At 40.7% G+C, this 25767-nt stretch overlaps 1 protein-coding gene across 12 annotated transcripts in view; it reads right to left on the bottom strand.

Moving 5' to 3' along the window:
- SNX25 (sorting nexin 25) overlaps positions 1–25767 on the bottom strand; it is a 150264-nt gene that overhangs the window by 83933 nt on the left and 40564 nt on the right. For all 12 annotated transcript variants that reach the window (XR_006201453.1, XR_006201455.1, XR_006201452.1 and 9 more), the window contains exons 4-5: positions 18822–18994; positions 17507–17693 (exon numbers count right to left, since the gene is read on the bottom strand). Coding sequence is in view for 2 of the 12 variants with exons in the window: in XM_042934303.1 (XP_042790237.1) it covers positions 17507–17693; positions 18822–18994 (360 nt within the window). In the remaining 10 variants the exon portion in view is untranslated. The remainder of the gene's footprint in view (positions 1–17506; positions 17694–18821; positions 18995–25767) is intronic.

The following is a 25767-nucleotide window of genomic DNA, read 5'->3' as shown; positions in this document are numbered from 1 at the left end:
AAAAAAAAAAAAAAAAAAAAGAAAGAAAGAAAGAAAATGTTAAGAAAATACGTTTACAATATTGTTCTGCATTAATCAAAACCCCGAACCGTTCAGACCAGTGTCGCTCAAGGGTCAACTGTAGCTCTAACTTACGAAATAACAGAAGTTGCTGAGTGGGGATTCCAGGGAAGCTTTTGAAAGGGACAGGCTCCACAGAAAAGCCCTTTCCATCTTTCATCTTTGCCCTCCCTCCGTTTTCCTGCATTAAACAAGGATGCAGCTGGATGAAGGCACAGCAGCCATGAGGATGAAAGCCACAGGCAAAGCTGGTGACATTAAGACAGGACTTTGGATCTCCAATGACATCACCCAGCCACAACAGCCCCAGACTACTCATCCTAGGATATCTTGTTACATGAGGAAAATCAATCCCTAACTTGTTTAAGTCACTGTAAGTCAACTTGTCTCATGGCCAAATGCCATCCCAACTGATAGAGAGCTCCCTGAAGACCCCATACGTAAAGCATGGCTAAATGCACACCTCACCAATGTTTTCCAAATGGGAGCCTCTGGGTAGGAAATTAATGATCAATAAAGACTTCTAATGAAATTGCCTTCATTCCTCCAAATAACGTTAAAGCACAACAGTAGCTCCTTATGTGCGTTTTCCCTCAAGTTACTGAATGGATGAGGAAACAGCTTTTAAGAAGCATACGCAAACCTGGAATCATCAAAGTTTAACTCTCCCTGAGTCTTAAATTTAACCTCGGAATTAGGTTCTACGACTGGAAAGTATTGACTTTTCACTCAAGTGCAGCACATTTCCCCAAACTCATCCTCGTGCGTTGCTATCCGGGTGACCTGCAAATAGACAGTCGTCCTTTCACACAGCAGTCCTAATCTCACAAACTTATCGTAAGGAAATATTTTGACAGAAACAGAAAAAAAATCATATACATGCTTATTATAGCAACTTCTACAAAGAAAAGAGATAATCTATGAGCTCAATAGGCCTATGTTGTAGCCACACGGGAATGAACAGCACCAATATGGCCCCTGCTTTCAGGAAGCTCTGGGGATGGATCACACCAAGGGGAAAAACTTCAGTCAATAGTATGAATAATTTTAAAAACCACATAAAAATAGATTTTAAAGACACACTAATTCTAAAATGCAAAACGGTATGTACATTCATGATTTCAGGTATGTAAATATGTGGTGTATGAACGAGGGCTATAATCCAAAAGAGAAATAAAGGAAAATGCAGGGCAATTGGTAGTATTACGAGTCATTTTAAGATATTTTCTAAACTGCTTCTCTATCTCTATTTATTGACCTATCTACATGCCTGCCTACCTAACTCAGCCTGTCCAAACTAAACTTACCTTCGGTACACTTTCTTCACTTCTCCATCCCTGCACCAGCATCTATCCTTCCAGCCTCAAAATCTTATCTTAGCTCTCTTCCCGAACAGTAAAGACCAGTCTCAAAGCTCTACTGACTTGTCCTCTGATTCTTCAAACAAGCTCCTTTCTTATTCTTCCATTTGTCACCACCCTATCTCAGGCCTTTTCACCTGTGGGTCACTGCACAAACTAGTCTACTTGTCCTCTTGACTTCAATCCTTTCTCCCATCCAAACCATCTTGAGCACCCCCTGTCAAAACATTCCTAAAAGACCACTCATCTCCTCCCTCCCCTGCTCAACACCTCCAGTGACCTCCCCTCAGTGATAACTGTACATTCCAGCCTGCATTCGCTCTGCACCTTGGCACCAGCTCTCTCATCTAACCCAGTTTCTTTTCCCCCTCCATGGAAACCTAGACTCAACCAAGGCAGTTTCTTTTTTTTCTCCCCAAGTTTTTATTTAAGTTCTAGTTAGCTAACACGGAGTGTAATATTAGGTTCAGGTGTAGAATTTAGGGCATCATCATTTACATGCAATACTCAGTGCTCATCACAGGTGCCCTCCTTAATCCCCATGGCCTATTCCACCGCCACCCCCCACCTCTCCTCCAGTAACCATCAGTTTGTTTTCTATAGGTAAGAGTCTATTTCTTGGTTTGCCTCTCTTTTTAACCCCTATGTTCATTTGTTTCTTAAATTCCACACATAAGTGAAATTATATGGTGTTTGTCTTTCTCTGACTTATTTCACTTAGCCTAATAGTCTCTAGCTCCACACATGTCATTGAAAATGGCAAGATTTCATTCTTTTTGATGGCTGAGTAATATTCCATTGTATGTATTTGCCACATCTTCTTTATCCATCAGTCAGTGGACATTTGGGCTCTTTCCGTAATTTGGCTATTGTTGATAATGCCGCTAGAAACATCGGGGTGCATGTACCCCTTCAAATCTGCATTTTTGTATCCTTTGAGGAAATAACTATTAGTGCAACGGCCAGATCATAGGGTAGTCCTATTTTTAACTGTTTGAGGAACCCCCATACTGTTTCTGAGAGTGGCTGCACCAGTTTGCATTCCAACCAACAGTGTAAGAGGCTTCTCCTTTCTCTGCATCCTCACCAACACCTGTTGTTTCCTGAGTTGCTAACTTTAGCCATTCAACCAGAACCACACTGACTTTCCAGGCTTTTGCTCATGCTGTTTCCTTCTAGAAACAATCTCCTTACTTGTCCACTTAACTAGATCTTACATACAATGCTACTTCCTTCTAGTTCACATTAATATTTCTCTTCTCTGAAATACTAGATTACTTCTGTTCTATAATAGTTCCTATTTACCTACTATTTTATATTGCTATTTTAAAGAGTCACATTTCTACAAAGAGTGCTATGAACTTAAGAAATGGTATGTCTAGTCCTTTCAGGGCCTAACACTTCTCTGAGAAATAACACACCTGAGCCTAAAATAAAATTGCAGCTTTGTCTATAAGATAGATATGCTACCTTTTTTCTCCCCAACTAAATAAATCATGAGCCACTTGAAGACAGGGATTGTGTCTTGTATTCCCCAATATGACCTAGCTTGGCACTAAACACAGGACAGGCATTCAGTAAATATTAATGAATACTACGGACTGGATGTTTTGTTCCTCCAAAATCCATACGTTGTAGCCTAATCCCCCCCAATGTGATGGTATTTGGAGGCGGGGACTTTTGGAAGGTGATTAGCCCTTGTCAGTGGTGCTCTCATAAAGGAGATGTGTGCCTATAATTAAAACAGACTCCAGAGAGCTCTTTCCATTTTGTGAGGTTACAATGAGAAGAAGGCCCTCTATAAATCAGGAAGTCGGCCCTCACCAGACACCCAATATCCAGCCCCTCGATCTTGGACTTCGCAGCCTCCAGAGCTATGAGAAATGTCTGTTGTTTAAGCCACCCAGCCTGTGGTATTTTTGTTACAGCAGCCCAAACTAAGACAAGAAGCTAAATTAATATGCGTTAACATCTGTAAAACTAAACAGGTACAAATAATATTCTGAACAATCTGTTCTCGATATTCTTGAGATTCATGCTCTGGAACAAATGAGTCATCAATGGTACTGAAGAAATACATGCTATTTGAGTGAAGAGTTCAATTTCTTAAATGAATCCATAAAATTATGTAATACCAGCTAACATTTATAGATTCCTCTCATCAGGTACCAGGTACCTGTTTAGATATTTTATCTCATTTAATCCTCCTAATAGGTATTGTAATTATCCCCACTTTAGAGAGGAAGAATTTGTTCAGGTGGATTAAGAAATCTATTCAAGGTCTCATTGTTTTTATGTACTAGAGCCAAAATTATAACCTGGGGTGCTGCCTGATTCCAAAGTTCATGTTCTTAACCATTTCCTGCTACCCTAAAATTCAGTGTGGGTTCATGTTTATTCATCTCAGTCCTTTCCAAGGATAAAAGCATGGTCAATGCCAGGTCATCTTTGCAGCCTCACTGCCTTCTATATCCCTCGTGGATACCGTTTTCCTGCCAAACCAGACCACATATAATACCCTAACGTATTCGGCTCTTTCCTGACTCCCAGCCTTTGCTCTGTTTCTTCTCCCTCTTGCACACCACCTCGCTCCGTTATCTGCTGAAATCCTCTTTGTTCCAAAACAGTCAGTTCATAGCATTCCTCTCTGAAGCTCTCCAATTCCTATCCTCTACGGCATAAGCCTCCTACCCACTCTTTAGCACTTCGCACTCCACTTCCGGTCTTAATACCTTGCTTCACATTTAGCGATTTGTATCCACACGGGTCTCCTATGCCGGACTACTAACACCTTGATGGCAGGGGAATAAATCCAAGGATGCAGAACCAATTCATCTTTATATACACCAAACCCTCCTCACACATAACAGGCATTTGAAGATGGATTATTGAGGGGCGCCTGGGTGGCTTAGTCAATTAAGCCTCCCAACTTCAGCTCAGGTCATAATCTCGTGGTTCAAGAGTTCGAGCCCCGTGTCCAGCTCTGTGGTCCCTCTCTCTCTCTGCCCCACCCTCCTCGTGCTCAGTCTCTCTCAAAAATAAAGACCCTTTTAAAAAATGAAGATGATTACTGAATTTGTAAAATTCACCCTCACTTGATACCAAAAGATGAAGTGGGAAATGAGTGACTTTCATTCTCAACAAAAGCACACACTATATACAGTTGACCTTTGAGCAACATTTTAAGTATGTGGGTCGGCTTATAGGCAGGGTTTTCTCAAAATAGTACAGTACTACAAATGTATTTTCTTTTCCTTATATTTTCTTTTTTGCTTGTTTATTTATTTTGAAAGAGAGAGAGAGAGAATGAGCAGGGGAAGGGCAGAGACAGAGGACAGAAGATCCGAAGCAGGCTCTGCGTGGACAGCAGAGAGCCCAATGTGGGGCTCGAACTCACAAACCATGAAATCATGATCTGAGTTGAAGTTGGACACAACCAACTGAGCCACCGAAGTGCCCCGCATTTCCTTATATCATCTTAACATTTTTTTCTCTAGCTTATTGTAAGAATACAATATGTGATACTCAGAACATACAACATATGTGTTGATTGAGTGTACATGCTACCAGTAAGGCTGCCAGAGTCAACAGCGTATTAGTCATTCAATTTGGGGGGAGCCCAAAGTTATATGCAGATTTTTGACTGCACGGGGGGTTGGCATCCTGACCCTATGTTTTTCAAGGGTCAATGTATATCCAAATGCTGGCTATCCCTCATGGCACAGGCTTCCTAGTCTGGAAGCCAGCTCTTCAGGGATAGTTAGCATTCACTCAGCTTTCTTCATCCAGAGGAGAACACGGCCTTGTTGGTGCCAAGTTTAGTTCAAGAATCTGGAGGACCGATATTTGTGAACGTTCTCTTGATCAGAAATGCAGAGCTATAATATGTGTTTTTCCAAAACAATACTGTGAATGCCAATATTAAGAGCAAGCCACTAATAAGATTTGGCTCTTTCCCAACTATGGCAAGATCTTACTTCCAGTATCTCTTGTCCCTAAGACAAGGAAAAAGCCACATGACGACAGCTATCCCCTGCCCAAGTTATGACCTCACTTCTCTTTAGTTTTTATGGGGGGGTGGGGGGGGGGGGAGAGGCACAGGGAAAGAGAGAGAGAGAGAGAGAGAGAGAGAGAGAGAGAGAGAGAAAGAGAGAGAAGCAGGGCTCACCTGAAACAGGGTTCATGCTCACCCGATGCGGGACTTGAACTCACAAACCGCGAGATCATGGCCTGGAGCTGAAGTCAGATGCTTAACTGATTGAGCCACTCAGGCACCCAAAAATAATGTTTTTCTTTTTTTTTTAATATGAAATTTATTGTCAAATCGGTTTCCATACAACACCCAGTGCTCATCCCAACAGGTGCCCTCCTCAATGTCCATCACCCACCCTCCCCCTCCCTCCCACCCCCCATCAACCCACAGTTTATTCTGTTTTTAAGAGTCTCTTATGGTTTGGCTCCCTCCCTCTCTTTTTTTTCCCCTTCCCCTCCCCCAGGGACCTCTGTTAAGTTTCTCAGGATCCACATAAGAGTGAAAACATATGGTATCTGTCTTTCTCTGTATGACTTATTTCACTTAGCATAACACTCTCCAGTTCCATCCATGTCGCTACAAAAGGCCCTATTTCATTCTTTCTCACTGCCAGGTAGTTTTTCAAGTTGCCACAGGCTACTCTGTCCTAGGCTAGGGATAATGTTTTCATTGAGAGGGACTTCAGTTAAAGCATTTGAGAAGAAATAAAGGCATGGTGATTTCAGCAGCTACGCTGAAGCTGTTTCCCAGCTTGGTGTATCAGAGTAGTTAAGCACACAAGCTCCAGCACTAGGTGGCCTGGGTTCAAATCCTGCTTCCGACACTTACTGCGTCACCCTGAAGAAATTACTTACGCTTTCTCTCAAAAGTCCTCATTTGTAAAAAGAAAAATAACTGTATTTTTCCTCATAGAAAAGAAGATTGATGAAGATTAAATGAGATAACACCTTTAAACTATTTGGGATAGTGCCTGACCCACAGTGAGAGTTCAACAAATATTAACCCTTACTGCCACTGGTTGACTCTTTAGACACACAGTATTTAAGGAGATGAGGTATGTGAATGTTTGTAAAATACATATAAAAAAATTTTTGAGTAGCCTTACTTTTTTCATGATTATGTGTCTCAGCCTCATCAACTTAAGGCCACCAAGGGTCACTGAAGCCCAACAAAATCAGGCTTACTGACTCATTTCAATAAGCAAGAAGAACCATGGGATGTCTCCCCAAACAGAGGAAAAGACGGGTTCTCTGGGATTCTGGGGGAAGCATGGAGTGTCTATGAAATTGAAATGAAGCAGCATGGTGACAGGTTCAAAGCAGAATGACTTAAATCATCACCTTCACATAGACCCAAGGCCCCTTTTCCCTGGAGACTACAAAGTTATGATAAACAAGCAATGGTTAGTCTAGTAAACCCTTATCTGCAGCTGTAAAGCTGAGTTACAAATGAGGGTGCTTCTCTGTGCCAAAGTGACTGAAACCCTCCAGGCAAGAATAGGAAGTGTCACTCTTACAGATATAATTTCAAATGGTGACGTCTGAGACTTGAGAGAGCCAAGTTTCTCAGTGAGTCAGAAAGCGGGAGTCAGAGAAGGTTATCATCATGACATTTTTTACAGCCACTGTGTATACTTGGAAAAAAATATTGCTCCCTGTGAACTCTGTAGCTGGCTTTAGTATCTGTTATTCCAACGTGATAAATGGCTGGGCAGATTTTACTTCCTCAGTCTGAGCCCATTTTTACTTTCTCCAAAGTAACCTTTATCCATTGAAGAAAATGAGAAAATACACAAAGCACGACATTCAACATCAATCACAATTAACATCTGGTATGTACTTATAGACTTCTATTCAAACATTTTTTTTTGTTTTATAAGACTAGATTTATGCTATAAAAAGCCTTAGAGACTTTTCATTTTATCAATTCATACTATCTTCCAAACCTATTAAATACTCTGATACGACACCATTGTCATGTGGCGACCCATCGTACGGATGTGTCCACATTTTTTTAACCCGACACTAATTGTCAAGCATTTTAGTTACTTCAAGGTTTTCTCTATTTTAAATAAAATTACAAGAGACATTCTTAGAGAAATCTTTTCACACGTTCGTGATTATTTCCTGAAGATAAATTCTTATGATGAATAATAACTATCAAAAAGAATGCACATTTTGCGACCTGCTTTTCATATTGTAAAACTGTGTTACAGAGAGGCAAGAATTCATACTCCTACCAGCAGGACATGAAGTTGTTTGTTCTTCTACATCCCTGCCAACACCAGGTGTCAAATTTTTAATCTTCACCAATATCGCGAACAAAGAAAAATATCTCAATTTCGTTTTTATGTCTTAGTGCTACTGAGGATAACAAGGCTCTGAGCTCTTTTCACTAGGTGTGTTTAACGGTGTAGAGCAGGGCATGCCAGGGACTGGAGCACAAGCAGGGGACATGTTTTCAGTCAGGACTCAGAGGAGTAAGAGGCGCTTTCCACTAATGGGGCTTTTAAACCTGCTTTCCACTTTACTAGTGTGTAGAAGGCAGCGGATTACGCGGAAAGACTAGGCATGCTTCCTAACCTTCTTCCATTTGTGACACACGTGGCAAATGATAGGATTTGAACAGAACACCGAGGCAATCAGCCATCCCAGGCCCTACCCAGACACCTGGAGGGCTGAGGACACCTTTATCTTCACATGCCTATACATGCGTCACACCAGTTAGAAAGTTCTGGACCACAGCAGGCTGAGGTATCCCAAACTTACATAAACACACATCCACGATTCATGTTATGTGTACAGAAAATAACCTGGAAATCTCTATGCCAAGTTATTAACAGTTGTCATCTGTTTGCAATGTGACTTCTATTTTCTTCTTCTCGTATAAATTGTCCTAAAATAACAGGTTACCATACATTCATTTCCTAGTTCCCCGAAGTCTATGGAAATTACATGTTACAAAAAGCAAGCAAAGCTATGTCACCACTGACCAGCTGGTGTCTTTCAGTTAACCTGAGGAAAGCCAAATTTTTTCTCTCTGCTACCTGTATCTGGTTTTTACTAGTGTTCCTCGTATCTTGATATTAGCTATTAATGTCACCATAAAGTAGTTATAGACCCACGTATAGCACCACTGCAGTCCATTCTCAATTTCTAAATAAAGCATTTTCATTCAGAATGTTTACTGAATATCATCCTAAGTTGTCTAGTTTTTTTTTTTTAAGTTTTTATTTATTTTGAGAGAGACGGAGACAGCATGAGTGGGGTGTGGGGGGACAGAGAGAGAGAGAGAGGGAGAGAGAGAATCCCAAGTAGGCTCTGCACTGTCTGCGTAGAGCCCCATAGAGGGCTCGAACTGACGAAACTGTGAGATCATGACCTGAGCCAAAACCAAGAGGCAGACACTCAAATGACTGAGCCACCCGGGCGCCCCTTAAGTTGCCTAATTTTATGTTCTGTATTGAAAATGACTTACTGACTTATACACTTTAAGTTTTTCTGAAATAAGACACTGTGTTGCCTCTTCTGATGCATTAACCCTATTGCAGTGACCATCGGAGAATTCTGTTGCCTTCTCCTGATCACTGTATCTTTAGGTCTTATTGGGAGCCTAGCATGTCCTGAGAACTGTGCTGAGGCATTATGTGCATTATCTCATTTAATTATCACAACCGTCTTAGGAAATAGGAACTATTTCCTCCATCTCACAGTTAAAACTGAGGCTCAGAGTGTACAGGACTCCTCAGGGCCATGCAGCCTATAAGCAGAAAAGCCAGGTGCAGACCAGGTCTGTGAGACCCAGGCCTGTCTGACTCGAGCCCATGTTTGAGGGTACAGTCCACTTCAGATGCTGGACTGGTCGCTGTAGGTTGACTTCTTGTGTTGTTAAAATCATCTTCCTCTAGAAGAACTGTGAGTCTGTCTACTGCAGGGTCATCGGAGACAGAACTTGTGTGGCCTCCACCCAGCGCTGTGCTGGAGACACCTCACGAGGCTCGTGTTGGCTCACGAGAGCCGCCTGTTAACTTTTCAGGAATTAAAGTCTACCATGATTAAAATTACACAAACTGGCAATTAAATTATACTTTCTTTATTTTCTTTTATTTTTTTTGAAAGTGTACTTATTTATTCAAGCAATCTCTACACCCAATGTGGGGCTCAAAATCATGACCCCAAGATCAAGAGTCATGTGCTCTTCTGACCGAGCCAGCCAGGAGCCCCTAATTTACACTTTTTAAAAAGGTAAAAGTACTTAAAACTCATCATTTCCTAACAATTTCATTTTCCTATAATCTGTGTTCAAGGTTATTTACACGGATTGTACGAGCATGGTGGACACACTATGTATAAAATGGCGTGCGACTGCAAATCTCTTCCCGAGGACGTCACGCTTAGTGATTCACACCACAGAAACCAGCAAATGCTCCCCGTCAGGGTTTCTTACTCCTCCCGGCAAAAGCCAGTTATTAACAATTACCGGCACACCACTTCTACACTCTTTGCTACCATTCCTTCAACGTACCTTGGGAATCATAAATTTCTTTTCTGTTGAGTAGGGACCGAGCGCCACAACTTTTGTTTATTTGAAAGAAAAGAGCACTACTCATTCACCCCACCGTCACCTCTTGATGTTTCGTTCTAAGTACAAGAGGCTCCATCCCTGGCCTCCCTGCACCTCTCCCTCACCCCCTCTTTTATGCCCTAGAGAGGGAAGAGGTCTTTAATCTGACCACAGAGGAGGAGGAACTGGCCACGTGAAGCACAGCCCTTCTGTTCTCCTTCCTCTTAAGAGCAGGTGTTCTCTGCCTCCAACGGCAGCCAGCAAGTAGACTCGGCACCTGCCAGAAAGAGGGGGAAGGAGGGAGAATCAGGGACAAAGCCAGGTGGGAAAGAATGTCTGATTCTGAGACTCAGTTTTGGAGAGTCACTGTTTGCATATGTAAACTACACTCTCCATCATCTATCAGTAATAAGAGCACACTTTTTGGCCTTCATTTGGCTTATTCCTTGGACCTAGAGTGGTTCAGACCTCAGGATGGAGACAGGAACATTGCTATTTATTAGGCACCCTCAAACCCCCAAATAAAACACTGCATTCTAGTGGGCCACAAGTAATTGATCAGTGTTCATGATGAAATTAAATCTATTTGCAATCCTTGGTCTAATGACTGTAACAACAACAACAGTAGCACCTAACAATTAGAAATATGCAGATCCTGGGCTAAATGCTTCACATAAACTAACTCATGGTCCTCGCTGTCATTCATAAAGCAGATACACCTTACCCACAGTGCCAGTGTTGCCCCAATTATAAGCGCATCATGAATTCTTTAATTTCAGAGAGATCAGAAACTTCCTCGTACCAAAATTTCCTTTTCTTGTATCAAATTTTCCATCGCTGTCAATCTTCCCTCCCAAATGAAGATATTTTATTTTCTGATATGTTTAACTCCCACCTCCCTGCCCTCTGCTATTTCTCAGACACCAACGGAAGGAATCATATTCTGCAGTCAGTGTACTTTTACTTTTTATAAAACTGAGAGATCTTTTTGAACGTTTTCCATCAGCAGCCTTGGGTTTTAATGCATTTTTTAAAACTAAATTTATATTCATTTATTCTTTTCATAAAAATCTGCCAAGTTCCTCTTTGTTTTACACTTCGTGACTTCTCATCTCCTTGTCCACGCACGCTAACCTTTGCTTCGCAGTTTATATTTGCTTAACTGATTTCTGACACGGTGTAGCAGTTTGAAGGTATGCTTGATTTCTTTTTCCATGTTCCTCTGTAACATAAGCCAATTTTACTGCTCAAGAATCACAATAAATCTTCAGAATCACTGTTCAAAACACTATTCAAACAATTTAAATTCTTCTACTCAGAAGCATGTGATTTTAAGAATTTTAATATTTTTAGTGTATTATCTTCACGTGCAAATGCACCTAAACTAATTCGGAGATGAAAATCTATCCCCTTAATATTTGAAGAAAAACTATTTAGCAAACTCCCTCAGTAACCCACTCCACTGTTCGTTATGATCTCTAAAATTAGTCTATTATGCACATCACCTCTTGCTTTACCCTAGTAAAACAGAAAACACATCAATCTCGGTCCACACTCAATAAAAGGTTTCCTTCATTTCTCCAAGTTAAATAATACTTAGCCTTTTTAATTTTAAACCTTTCATTATTAGAATTTCTTCCCTACTATTTTTAGATTCGCCATGTTGCTCTTTAAATAAGGGGTCAGAAATGAATCCAGAACTGAAAAATCTAATGAAGACTGGCCTGGCAGCAAATGAAATTACAGCGGTCATAGGCTGCTCTGATTTTCTTCATTACTTCTGTTTCTCTGGCAGTCTATCACCATCTCACTAACAAATGATGGTACTTCTGATGGGACTGTTCTCTGCGCAAGGACTAGTGCCTGAAAAGGCTCCTAGACAGAAAAGAATTATCTCCACACTTGTGGGAAACCCCACAAGGCTGGGGCCGGGTGTCACTGCTGTCTTTTGCCCACCTGGCTAGTAGGCTACTCACCTTTACATGCGGAATTTTAAGTCAGATAGACCTGAGTTCAAATCCCAGCTGCTACTTATTAGTTAAGTGATCCAAGGCAAGTCACTTTACCTCCTTCAACTATATGATGAGTAGTGGTACTTAATTCACATGGTTGTTACAATGGTCAGATGGTAAGAAGCTGACCCTGTATTTAATGCATATTAGATATTCAATAAATGGCAGCTTCAAAACAAAGAAGTTTTCCCTTCCTTGAGCATGTGCTTGGCATCTCTGTAACTCTGGCAAATGTCCAGTCCAGGAAAGCAGTATTTGTCCAATGTATGCATGGGATGTAGCACTCTCCTGCCTTGCTACAACTGTACAGCATAGAGTACGAGACCAAAAACCATCCCACCACCCAGACGGGCAGTGGGAAATCTGGTCAGTTGTCCTTGAAAATCCTCCATCAACATGACATTCCAATTCCTGGCTCCTGTTTTGTTAGCCGAGTGGATCACTGCTTCTACTAGAAGACCCTGGAAAATTTAAAATGTTATGCCAGTCCAACCACCACATCCTCACTTCAACATCTTGGATGCCAGAAAAGAAGAAAAAGGAAATAGCTACAAAGGACAGTGGAATATCCAGCTGTAATTTTTTTTAAAGCCTGGGTGATTCTAATATATAGTCAAGGTCAAAAACACCTGGTTTAGTGTTCTTGAAGGGAGCATTTCTAGCTCTATAATCTTACTGTAAAAGCAGCTCATGCTGACTCAGAAAAAAACAAACTACCACGGAACTACAAATATCACCATCAAAGTTTTTTTGGTTTGGTTGTTTTTGATGCATTTCAACCCAACAGAGTTTAATGACTTTGCTTCCTTTAGAAAATATGCATCTATCTCCCAAATATGTATGACAAAAAAGCGGATGACTTCATCAACTGCTTAGTCTAAATAAGATACGTTCCCTGCCTTAGGCAGCCGATCTCAAAATCTTACTGAGACCAATGTGAAGACAGTAACCTAAAATGCTAATAAAGTCAGGCAGCAGAGGACTCTAATGGTACAAGAAAAACAACAGAATAGCTCAGACTATGATTGAAAAAAGCAGCTCCATTAGTGTCAGGCAGCTGATGAGCTTCATCGATGCTGGCTTTAGACAGCAGTCCAATAAAAAGCAGTGTTGACTCTCAATAACAGTAAGCAGACCTGAGCCCTGAATAGAGTGCAATTTTTCTATCAGATAAATAAGCAGCCAAGTAGCCAGGTTATTTGTGCAACATCACCTTTTTTGAACAAAAAGATCAACCTCTGCCACTGCAGAGTTGTTCCTGGTCGCCTTTCTAGTGCAGTCTGTGCAAGAAGCAGAGAATACAGGGTAGCCTTTAGGTTACCTTCAGATACAGTGAATGGGGATACTGCCCCTGGATAAAAGATATACCAGTGCCATATCAAACAGAACTGCCAGGCATTTTCTCTTACAGCAAAGTCCAAGGAACTGTCTCATAGTCATAGGTCAGGGCAGGATGCCTCAGGATAATTCAGTATTTTTTTTAACTTCAAGAATACATTTATTTTTTTTTCCAGTCTAGTATTATGAATTTTATTTAATTTTTTAATATGAAATTTATTGTTAAGTTGGTTTCCATACAACACCCAGTGCTCATCCCAACAGGTGCCTTCCTCAATGCCCATCACCCACTTTCCCCTCCCTCCCACCCCCCCATAAACCCCTCTCTTAAAAAGTGAGAATAGGGGCACCTGGGTGGCTCAGTCGGTTAAGTGTCCGACTTCGGCTCAGGTCATGATCTTGTGGTCCGTGAGTTCGAGCCCCGTGTCGGGCTCTGTGCTGACCGCTCAGAGCCTGGAACCTGTTTCAGATTCTGTGTCTCCCTCTCTCTCTGACCCTCCCCCGTTCATACTCTGTCTCTCTCTGTCTCAAAAATAAACTTAAAAAATAAATAAGTAAATAAATAAATAGTGAGAATAAACTGAGGGTTAATTCAGCATTTATAAGAGTATTCAGAAAGTAACTCTGGGGGTACCTGGGTGGCTCAGGTTAAGCGTCCAACTTCAACTCAGGTCATGATCTTGCAGTTCATGAGTTTGAGCCCCCCCCCCCCCCCAACTCCCTGCCCCAGCCCCTGGTTGGGCTCTGTGCTGACAGCTCAGAGCCTGGAGCCTGCTTCAGATTCTGTGTCCCCCTTCTCTCTCTGCCCCTCCCCCACTTATGCACTGTCTCACTTTGTCTCTCAAAAATAAATAAATGTTAAAAAAAAATTTTACAAGAAAGAAAGTAACTCTGGATGTGCATATCTTTCATTGAGAAAAATGCCTTCACAGTATTTCTTCCCCCAGGTTCTTCAGGGGCCAAGCTTGTTGAGGAGGCTATCTATGCTTCAGGATTACCATGATCCCGTAATTTTTGCTGTCTACTCTAAGAATTTTGCAGCCCTTCCAAAGTAAGCCATCAACGTATTTCCCAAGATGTTCATGAGGAACTGAGTTTACCAAGAGACAGAGGGCAGAAAAACAGGTCATTCCAGTTGTGCTCAGTCATTACATAAACATAACTCAATCTGAGAATGTATTCTTTTTGTTTCTAATAGAATGGGCACTTTAAGAATTTGATTATCTAATCACCAAAGTACCTCCAAGAGTCCTCCCAATGGACTCTGAACTTTGTGGGCAACAGACCCCAGCAGTGAAGTGGACTGCTGTGGAGGGCACAAAAGAGCAGAGGAATATATATGGGATTGGAGTAATGCACAGAAGGAGACCCCTTCCTGGTGTCTTGTACTCTATCACCCCTTGCTGGGGGCAGGTATACAGTGGGGAGAGATGGAGGTAGGAAGAGGTTAAGAATCCACAACATTTTATTTTACTCTATCAAGTCACTGATACTGCTTCTGCAGATGCTCAACAGTACCTGAAAAAGGCATTCTTTAAAATGCAAACAGCCCAAACTGTCCATCAACTGACGGACGAATGAACAAAATGTGGTATATTCACACAATGGAATATTACTCAGCCAACGAAAGAAATGAAGTATTGATACATACCACAACATGGATGACCCTTGAAAATACCATGCTGAACAGAAGAAGCCACGCACAAGAGGCCGCATGTTGCATGATTCCATTTATATGAAATGTCCACAGAGGCAGAAAGTAAATTGGGGGCTGCCAAGGGCTGGGGGCAGGAGCAATGGGCAGTGACTGCTAATGGGCACAGGGTTTCTTTTTAGAATGATGAAAACATTCTGGAATTGGAGGTAATGGTTGCACAGTCTGAATACACTAAAAACCACTGAATCACACACTTTAAAATGGTGAATTTAACGGGTTGTAAACTGCATCTCAAGGTTTAAACAAAAAATAAAAACACTGTTCAGTTCAGCATTTCTACTGCCCCTTAAGCCTCTCAGTGATCAACAGAGGGCCTGCCTCTCAACACACCCAGTGCGTTAGCCTTTAGTACTGCCCTATTTATGACATCAGGAGAAAGTGGTCTTACGGGAAGAGTGAAGCGCTCATGCCATTTTTGTTTCATCATTATAAAGGGAAAAGGTCAAATCAGGATTTCTAGTGTAATCTTTAGCCGCTCAGGTGAAGGCAGTCCAAAATGCTCCTACTGTGGCAAAAGCAAGCTGTCTCATCATCCTGGGGCTTCTATTTTTTAAAGGTCAATTTTTGCTGAGTTACTTCTTTACCTACTAGATAATGAACTGCCAACATTACGATATCTATGGCATTTCAAATAGTTCTGAGTCTTTGATTAGTACATTTTGAAAATGGTAGACTATTAATTTTAATCAAGATCCATTCATCTTATAATACCAATGGTTGACCGTCCAAAATAATTACTTCTGATTTTAAAAAGTCTTTTGGTACCTTTTTGTTACATGGCTATCTAGGTCAACATGTGTGCAGTGCTGGGACTTTTTTGTTTGGTACACAAAACGGAACACTCATTCATAAGTCTAGAAGTAGAACGAATACTGATTCAGGTAAGTACCTGCCACCATTGGTCCTAGATTGTTATCTTAAACTCCCTTGGGAGTTACCAAATGGTCCACATCTGACTATATTGTGGAAAGACTGCTTGACAGGGAAAAAGTACTTAGGAATGCCATACCTCCACAATTTAGCAACATGAAGTACCATCTGCTCACAAACAATGTCCTAAGAAAAAACTCCCATTTCACACATGTTGGTCATCACGATACCTTTGTCACACGACAGGCAGTACATCTGGGAACAATAGGTGTAAGAGCACCAGATAGAGGAATACTGGAGTACAGGCTTGAATGGCATCTCCAGCACTTGAGGGGGGGGTTGGTGCACGTGCACGCACACTTGTGGGTTGGCAATTTTAAGGGGAAGAGGAGGCAACAAGGATGTCCTGTCACTGTGTGCTCTTTCACATTCTATGGAATGACACTTTAAAAGGAGTCAAAGAAAGCCATGGAAAGGATGACCTTTGAGTGGGCATAACCTGTAAACCTCAGGAAACAAATCTGGGATATAGGGCCTTGGGGTCTCTATCAGCTCAAGAGTCACATGATCAAAAAGGAAATTACTTACCAGAAGCAAAACTGATATATCAGAGTTGCCTTTCTTCCCCATGTATTACTGCTTGGGGACACTAAAATAGAGGAGGAACTACAGAAGCCTAGAAAATCCACAAACTATACACTACGATATAATCATACTGTATAGGCACATACCAAAGAAATTAAAAATAAATACACAAAAACACAGTCACCCCTAAGGTATCTCAAATATGGTAAGGAAGACTGAACTCCCTTATAAAAGAGACTCCTGGGGTACATTTGAGTCGTATTTTTTCAAAACAATTAGTCAAGAACCCTTGATTCCCAAACCTGGGCCTGCATTTTCTAAGAAAAATGAAAATCAACACAATGTTCTACTATGTAATTTTAAAAACACATCATCTCCTTCCAATGCTTCTCTAAGGTAAGCATCTGCTTATCCGGCTAAGCAGGTCCTCCTACAACAAAACAGCTTTCAATCTATTATAACCTAATTACTTGAAAAACATGATACTTTATTTTTAATTTTTTTTAAATCTTGAGCTTTTTATTTTTTTTATTTTTATTTTTTTTTAAATTTTTTTTTAATGTTTATTTATTTCTGAGGCAGAGAGAGACAGAGCATGAGTGGGGGAGGGTCAGACAGAGAGGGAGACACAGAATCAGAAGCAGGCTCCAGGCTCTGAGCCGTCAGCACAGAGCCTGACGCGGGGCTCGAACTCACGGACCGTGAGATCATGGCCTGAGCCGAAGTCGGACGCTCAACCGACTGAGCCACCCAGGCGCCCCGAAAAACATGATACTTTAAAAAACAAAAACAAAAAACTTCCTCTGCTAAAGGAGAAGCTGGATAAATTTAGTGGTCACTGAATCGTGAGATTTACGGGCTTCCTTTATTTCTGCCTCCCTGACAACCACATTTTTTTTTAACCTAACACGGCAGAGGATGATAATTAGTAGCTATTATAACTTGGCTATAATTAAAGGCCAAATACCTTAGTTGCTTCAAGAATTCAACATCAGAGTTGCCGTTAATAAGCTTGATGAACTCTTCATAAGAAGGAGCATAGGTGTAGGCTCTCTTGTGATGTTCATTCATCTGTTCTCTGCGCTCCAGCTGGGCAAGCAGCATCTGGTTGATGTAATCTGGATTACTAAGTAACTCCACCACCGGCTTCAAGACTGCGGGAAGGAGAAGAAAGCACCACTGAAAACGGTACTGTCCTTTGGAGGAATTGTTTTTCCTTTACAGAACTGAAACAACAGTCAGGAAACGTTTTTAAACTACCCAAGTGGGGAACATATGAACAACTCAGATATTCAAAAACACGTGTGCGTGTACAGACAGCTGCCCTTCCCCTTGGATATGCTACCAGCTAGGGCTACAAGCAAGTGGTTGTCTTGACAAAAGGGTTAACTTTAAAGGAAAAATGAAAGAAAGTCATTTGGAACCCAAGTTCCTAACAGAGATATCGAAATTAAGTACGCAGATCTTTTTTTCTTTTATTTCTTTTATAAGGCTCATTATGTGCTTCTGCCAAAAGAGAAAAGTGAACGTGCTCCCAGCTGGTGAAAGCAGACCTCCGGGAAGAGGCCGCTGAAAAGCCAATGATACTACCCCCAATCCATCCTACCAACTCGCAGTTAAAAAGTTCCCTTTTCTCTGTGGTTGGTATCCACTAACAGCCACAGATCATAAATTAGATACTCCATCAATGCATATCAGAGGCAGTGCTATTTGAGATTTTGAGATAAGAGAAATTTCTCTTAGGTCGCATTTTCTTCCACTTTTCTTATTCTGGCCAAGCATCTCCCTCAATATACTTTCTGTAGTAACTCATTATATTGTGGTACCCTTCCTTTTTTTATTCATTGTAAGTTCACAAAATCATATATAGGCATTATCAATGAATCTTCTATCTTAAAAGTGTTTTAAGTAAACGCACCCTGGAGTGTAGATATTCTTTCATTGCTGTATGTATGACTGGCCTGGATAACTCAAAAGCTATCCCAAATGGATGTTTCCCTGTGAAGGGCATAAGGACGGATTATCCTGTATCAAAATAAACAACAGAATGGACTATGCATTTGGCAACATGTTACATAAAAAACTTGATTATCACGGATGGCCAAAAAATGCCCTCTTTGAGTGGCACTTAAACTTTGAAAATTTGAAAATATTTTAGTTTGCATATTGTCCCACAATATACAAGGTCTGCATAGGTGTATACAAAGGGTTATCACATTAGTATGTAGCGCATTTGTTTACATGATCATCCCATTAGTGATATGAATTATTTATAAAAGTACCTTTTGTTGTGAGAATTTCTGCAAGCATTATACGTAAGCTGAGAGACTGGACATCCTTTGAGGGGAGGAGACAAAACACCAGAACCCTAGAACACATTTGTAGGAACCTCACTTCATCATACGAGTTCCTCAGGGACACATGCAGCACAAAAGGCCTTGGTTGTTCTTCATGTCTAAAAAAAATTAACAAAGAGAGGGAAGAGGCAGGAAAGAAATCTCTGGAAACAATTTGATTATGTCTCATTAAATATCAAATATCTCAAATGGAGAATATATCTGTTTTAATAATGTGTCCACTCCTCAAAAATATCAATAGCCAATAATTTTCCCAATCACAATGCAAACGCATGGGCTGTTGGGATTTAAAACCTTAAGAAGCATCAACAATTATACACGACTCCCAAATCATAGCAACAATCTAGGAAAGTAGGAGTATTTCTTTAACTGGATTATTTTCAAGTCTCCTAGATGTCTTCTTAAATGTGATCTACAGCGTCATTAAAAAAAAACAAAAAGAAAACAACAAAAAGAAAAAAAAGAAAACTAAGAAAGCATAAACCAGGGCCACTAGCCAGCGGGCAGCCTTCCTGACTAGGTAATCATGAGATAAAAGTTCTGTGGGTTTTGGGGCGCCTGGGTGGCTCAGTCGGTTGAGCATCCAGCTTTGGCTCAGGTCATGATCTCTTGGTTTGTGGGTTCGAGCCTCACGTTGGGCTCTGTGCTGAAAGCTCAGAGCCTGGAGCCTGCTTCAGATTCTGTCTCATTCTCTCTCTACACCTCCCCCACTTGTGCTCTGTCTCTGTCTCTCAAAAATAAAAAAAAAAAATAAATAAAAATAAAAAAAAAAAGTTCTGTGGGTTTTCCTGAGGAAAGGGTCCATGACTTGATGCTACATAATTGGTGGCCAATTGCCTTCTGTGAGGTTCCCAAGTATTTTCTTTAATTTTACTTGAGAGGGAGGCAGGGAGGGAGGGGTTGGAACAGAGTGAGAGAGGGAGAGAGAGGGAGAGAGAGGGAGAGAGAGGGAGAGAGAGGGAGAGAGAGGGAGAGAGAGGGAGAGAGAGATTAAGAATCTTAAGCAGGCTCCACACTCAGCACAGAGCCCGACACAGGGCTTGATCCCACAACCCTGGGATCATGACCTGAGCCACAATCAAGAGTCGGACACTCAACTGACTGAGCCACCCAGGCACTCATCCCAAGTATTTTCTAAACAGTCTTGCCACCGTGGTCAAAGGCTTCCCTATGGGTACTGACCTATTCTTACCCTAGCACCGTTAATTTGGAGGATCTGAGTGAAGAGGAGTAGAAAGTAGAACTTTCTATGCCTCCTTTTCCCATAGTATCTTGATAGCAGTAGTGACCAAGAAAGACTGGGAAGCTAATTTTCTAATATCTAATACCAGATAAGACATAAAATTTAGGGACTTCTTATAGTAACTAGTGGTCAATCCTGGGGGTGGGGTGGGGGACACTGCAGAGGGGGAGCAATCATACTGGGCACTGGGTACTACATAGGAAATGAAACACATGCATATTGGCGCCTTTACCACTAGACCTCCTGGGAGTTCACTGCGCTTTCTTTTTCCACTAGAGAATGGAGACTAGTTTCCAAAGTACTCTAAAAAAGAAAGATTTCCTCTTTGTCTTCTACAACAAGAGGTTCAATACAAATATGCAAAGCCAACAAAATAAACAGATTTTAAGAATAAGCCTTTGCATATGTACTGATAGATGTTTACTTTTTAAAAATGGCATCTTCAAGGGTGCCTGGCTGGCTCAGTTGGTAGAACATGGGAGTCTTGATTTTGGGGTCATGAGTTTGAGCCACTGGCAGTAGAGTTTACCTTAAAAAATAAAAATAATATAATTAAAATGGCATCCTCAATTATTTTAAACTCTATGCTGCCAGCTAATGTTATTTTAATATAGTAAGATCTAGATGCTAGTTTTGTCATGTCAAGCACATTTAAGGGTAAAACTTTACTTTAAAATATGTATTTGGTTAATGATTATTGGGAAAAGCTGGCCCCCCAAAAAAAACTAACAAGAGAGGCTTCTTACTATAATACCAAAATCCCTCTCAAAGTGTATACAATTCCCTCTCTGTTCCAATGGAAGGTAGATCATAAAAAAGAGCCCGGTCCTCAGACTTCTACAAATTCATCTCCCTCCTAAAACTGAGTTACGGAAAACTTTCTGAGTGAGCCAAAGGCCAGACAGCTAGTCAAACAAGCTCGATCTATGGAAAAAGGAGAGGCAAATGCTTCCCTGGAATCCCTCTGTTCACTCCAAGCAGGATATTCCCACCATGCCCTCTAGTCAGTGGACATCAGGTACTGTTTGAGAATCCAAGAAAAAGTCTCGAAGCACCTGGCTACTTCTGGGTCAGGAGGTGACCATGAGCCTTCTTCATCCAGGCAGCATCCTCCTGTGCCGGTGCGGATCAATCATTTGTTTACTGCAATTCCTACTACTTACATGTGGGTTCTCATTCCTTGAGTGAGCAAACATTAGCTTTTTATAAGTTTCCTATGTACATTACTAAATCTTCCCACCTACACCAAGAAGCAGATACCATCATCACCATTTCATAGATGAGAATACTGAGGATCTGAGTGGTTACGTGAATAGTCTAAAGCCAGAGGTAATAAATAGTAGAAATAACTCCCTTATTCTGCCTGACTCTCAAGTCCAGACTCTTTATACTGCTCTATAATCAATGACTGCAAAGATGAAAGGGCGGGGGGGGGGGGGGGAGATAAAGACAGAATACATTAATAAAAATTATTTTCCCCCTTAGCATGCCTGTGCTTGACTAGTAAACAAAACACAAAGACATTGTAAGAAGAATATGAAATTAAAGATGCTATTGATTAAACAGCATACGAAAAATCAGTTTTAGATTTTTCTGAAACATGCTGGAACCAGACAGATGGGACAAAGGAAGAAGCAGCAGAGGCAAGAATTAAATGTGATCTGGGTTTACAAAGCAACAGAATGTCGGCCTGGAAATAAATATGAGCTGACTGGAAAGCTGCCTCCACACAATTCCCTAACAGTCAACCAGTGCATTGTGTTGTTTTTATTAATGCAATTTATTATTCCCTTGTCTGACAGTGGCCAATTCAATTGGGTGCTTCCCAGGCTGCCAAAATCATTTTACAGCCAACAGATACCTGCACACCAATAGAGATTTCTAGGACGAGGGCACTGTTTACCTGGAGCAGGCAAGTGTAGACACAGCCATCAAACCTGGACACAATGTCTGCAAGTCTCACTGAGTGATTTGTAGAAGATAATGCACAATCAGATAGGAGTTCTCTGTGGTTCACTTCCAGGGCACAATCATCTACATGAAAAACACCCGTAACCTACTGGCACTTTTTCAAATATCTATAATACTAGGATAGAGTGGATTTTTTTTTTTTTTCTTTAATAAAAATCATCAACTAGAGCTTCTGGGCACAGCCCAGATCTCAGCAAAATAAATCTGGTATAAGAAAACTAGAAGCCCAGGGAGAAGGCGTTTCTAAAATGGAATCAATTCTCTGTTTCTATTATTGCAATGCTTTACCCATAATATCTTAGTCACAAAATATATTAGTCACAAAATAGATTGGGTAGAATACATATATATATATATGTGTGTGTATATATATATGTATATATATGTGTGTGTATATATATATGTATATACACACATATATATATACATATATATATACACACACATATATATACATATATATATATACACATATATATATAAACATAATATATTAGTCACAAAAGCAGTAATTTCAGAAGCTGGCAAACATCTCCATGAAAAATATGTGTTCATGTTCAAATTAGATAATCACAAAAATACTAAATTTCTCCAACCACTTGCTCTTCTCCCAAACTTAAATCTATCAGTCTTCCAACTGGAATAAACCATGGATTTAAAGTACTGTCTTCTACTGGACCATAATGTAAATACTTTAAAATGAGCTTCTGCGGAGTTCAAACAAGTCTTGGACAGTATCTGCCAGGCAGAACAAAGGAGCACTTTATACAACAGATACCACAGCAAACCAGCAGAAGCTCTAAGGGGTTGCTAAACACTCAAAAGGAGAGGCTGAAGCTTTTGAGACGCCAGGGATATAAGCCAAGAGTCCTCATTCTCTCATTTTCCCTATTTGTTCCCATACGCCCTTACTGGAAGCTGCTTTCTCTAGCAACAGCAGTTTGCCAAGGGTGGTCTGGGGACCCCTATGTGCAGTACAAAATGTCACTTGTCTTTTTCACTCCTGTTCTCAGAGGCATCGGGGAGCTTCTAGAGGCTACCTGATGCGGGCCGACATCACTCTACTGGCTAATGGGAAGTGTATTGTGTATTCATGCACTTTAAAAATTTCTTACTTTTAATATCTGATACGGTAAATATTGGTAGTCTAACGAGAGGGGAGGTGGTATTAGGTTTAACAAGTGGCTCCCCAAGGGGGAAAACACTCTGATTTGTAGTACTGGCCCATTGCACTGTGTAAATACTCCCACCATGGCCAATTACAAGCTAACAAGGTGATGCCATTGATCTCAAAGTAGGGAAGAGACGTGCACAGTCAGCTCTTGCAAACGCAGTACAACCTGGCTCCAGTTCCCCATGAGATAGGGCCCACATAAAGTGCTTTTAGGTTTTCAGTAACTTTTAAGAGTATAGAGGGGACCTGAGACCAAAAAAATCTGAGAACCACTGCTCTACAGTAATTTTTTCAAACCTAGGTTGTGAGCCACAAGGAATAAAATAAAATTTAGTTCGTCCCCAACACCATTTAAAAAAAAAAAAAGAAAGTAACAAAAAGGTATCAGTTATCACAGGTAACAAAGGTACTGTTTTATGAAATTAGGTCACATTAGAAAATGTATTTCCTACTATGGGTCACAGGTTTTTAAAAACTGCAACACACTGAGGGCAGCAAGCTGGAAAGTAATAGGCATGAGATGGCTCTGTAAATGTTGATCTCATAAACCTGTGCCAGGTAGACTCTGGGAGAGAAAATGATTCCTAGAAAGAGGCAATATAGCCGGGAACAGAGAGCTGCTGCTGGACAATGACATTTACCAGCTGGGCCCCAATGAGCAACAGCACAGGGCAAAAGAGGGCTGCTCGCTGGTAAATTCACACAGCAGGGCTTCTTAGGAGAGAACAGCAGTTACCACCTGCCCAATAAGGATGCCAGTGCTTATTCATCCTCCTGTGTGTCTGTCAGATACCCTCCCTCTTCCCTGAAAGTAGAGATAGAATAATATCAGCGAGAACAGGCCGCATTAACTGTAAGGAGCGCCTCTCCTACTGAGTCCATATCCAAACAGGCAGAAGGCCACTCCTTTAAATAAGACGACCTTTACGTGCAAGTTAGAAATGCCGTAATTCAGCATTTTTGCACTCACTCAATAATGGGACATTCAGGGGCACCTGGGAATGGTGTTGGGAAAACTGGACAGTGACATGCAGAAGAATGAACCTGGACCACTTTCTTACACATACACAAAAATAAACTCAAAATAGGTGAAAGACCTAAATGTAACACAGGAAGCCATCAAAATCCTAGAGGAGAAAGCAGGCAATAACTTCTTTGACCTTGGCCACAGCAACTTCTTACTCAGCATGTCTCCAGAGGCAAGGGAAACAAAAGCAAAAATGAACTATTGGGACCTCATCAAGATAAAAAGCTTCTACACAGTGAAGGAAACAACCATTAAAACTAAAAGGTAACCGACAGAATGGGAGAAGATATTTGCAAAGGACATATCGATAAAGGGTTAGTATCCAAAATCTATAAAGAACTTACCAAACCGAACACCCAAAAAAACAATCCAGTGAAGAAATGAGCAAAAAACATGAACAAACACTTTTCCAAAGAAGACATCCAGATGGCCAACAGACACATGAAAACATGCTCAACATCACTCATCATCAGGGAAATACAAATCAAAACCACAATGAGATACCACCTCATGCTGGTCAGAATGGCTAAAATTAACCACTCAGGAAACAATAGATATTGGCAAGGATGGGGAGAAAGAGGAACCCTTTTGCATTGCTGGTAGGAATGCAAACTGGTGCAGCCACTCTAGAAAACAGTGTGGAGGTTCCTCAAAACATTAAAAATAGAACTACCCTACAACCCAGCAATTGCACTACTAGGTATTTATCCAAAGGATACAAGAGTGCTGTTTCAAAGGGGCACATGCACTCCAATGTTCATAGCAGCACTATTGACCATAGCTAATGTATGGAAAGAACGCAAATGTCCATCAACTGATGAATGGATAATGAAGATGTGGTATATATATAAAACGGAATATTAGCAATCAAAAAGAGTGAAATCTTGCCATTTGCAACTACATGAATAGAACTAGAGGGTATTATGCTAAGCGAAATTAGAGAAAGACAAATATCATAGGACTTCACTCATAGGTGGAATTTAAGATACAAAACAGATGAACATAAGGAAAGGGAAGCAAAAATAATATAAAAACAGGGAGGGGGACAAACCATAGGAGATTCCTAAAGAGGGCTGGGCAAGGGGCATTAAGGAGGACACTCGCTGGGATGAGCACTGGGTGTTTATTTAGGGGATCAATCACTGGATTCTACTCCTGAAATTATTGCACCATATGCTAAGTAACTTGGATGTAAATTAAAAAAAAAAAAGAAAATGTAAAAAAAAAAAAAAAAAAAAGGAATTAAACTAAAATAAGGAAGTTGATATTTCAGAATAAAAGTAGTAGTAATAATAAATAGTCAATAAATAATAGTCAATTTTCAGGATACTATGATGAGACAGAGCTCTTAACACAGGACTCACAAAAAGAAACATGAATTCTAAACTTTTCCAAAAATTGTAAATTCAGACACTTTTCACAGTATAGATACTCCTAATACTAAAAAAAAAAAAAA

The sequence above is a fragment of the Panthera leo genome, chromosome B1 (genome assembly GCF_018350215.1).
Source record: "Panthera leo isolate Ple1 chromosome B1, P.leo_Ple1_pat1.1, whole genome shotgun sequence".
NCBI lineage: Eukaryota > Metazoa > Chordata > Mammalia > Carnivora > Felidae > Panthera > Panthera leo.
This window is presented reverse-complemented; position numbering and strand designations above follow the sequence as displayed.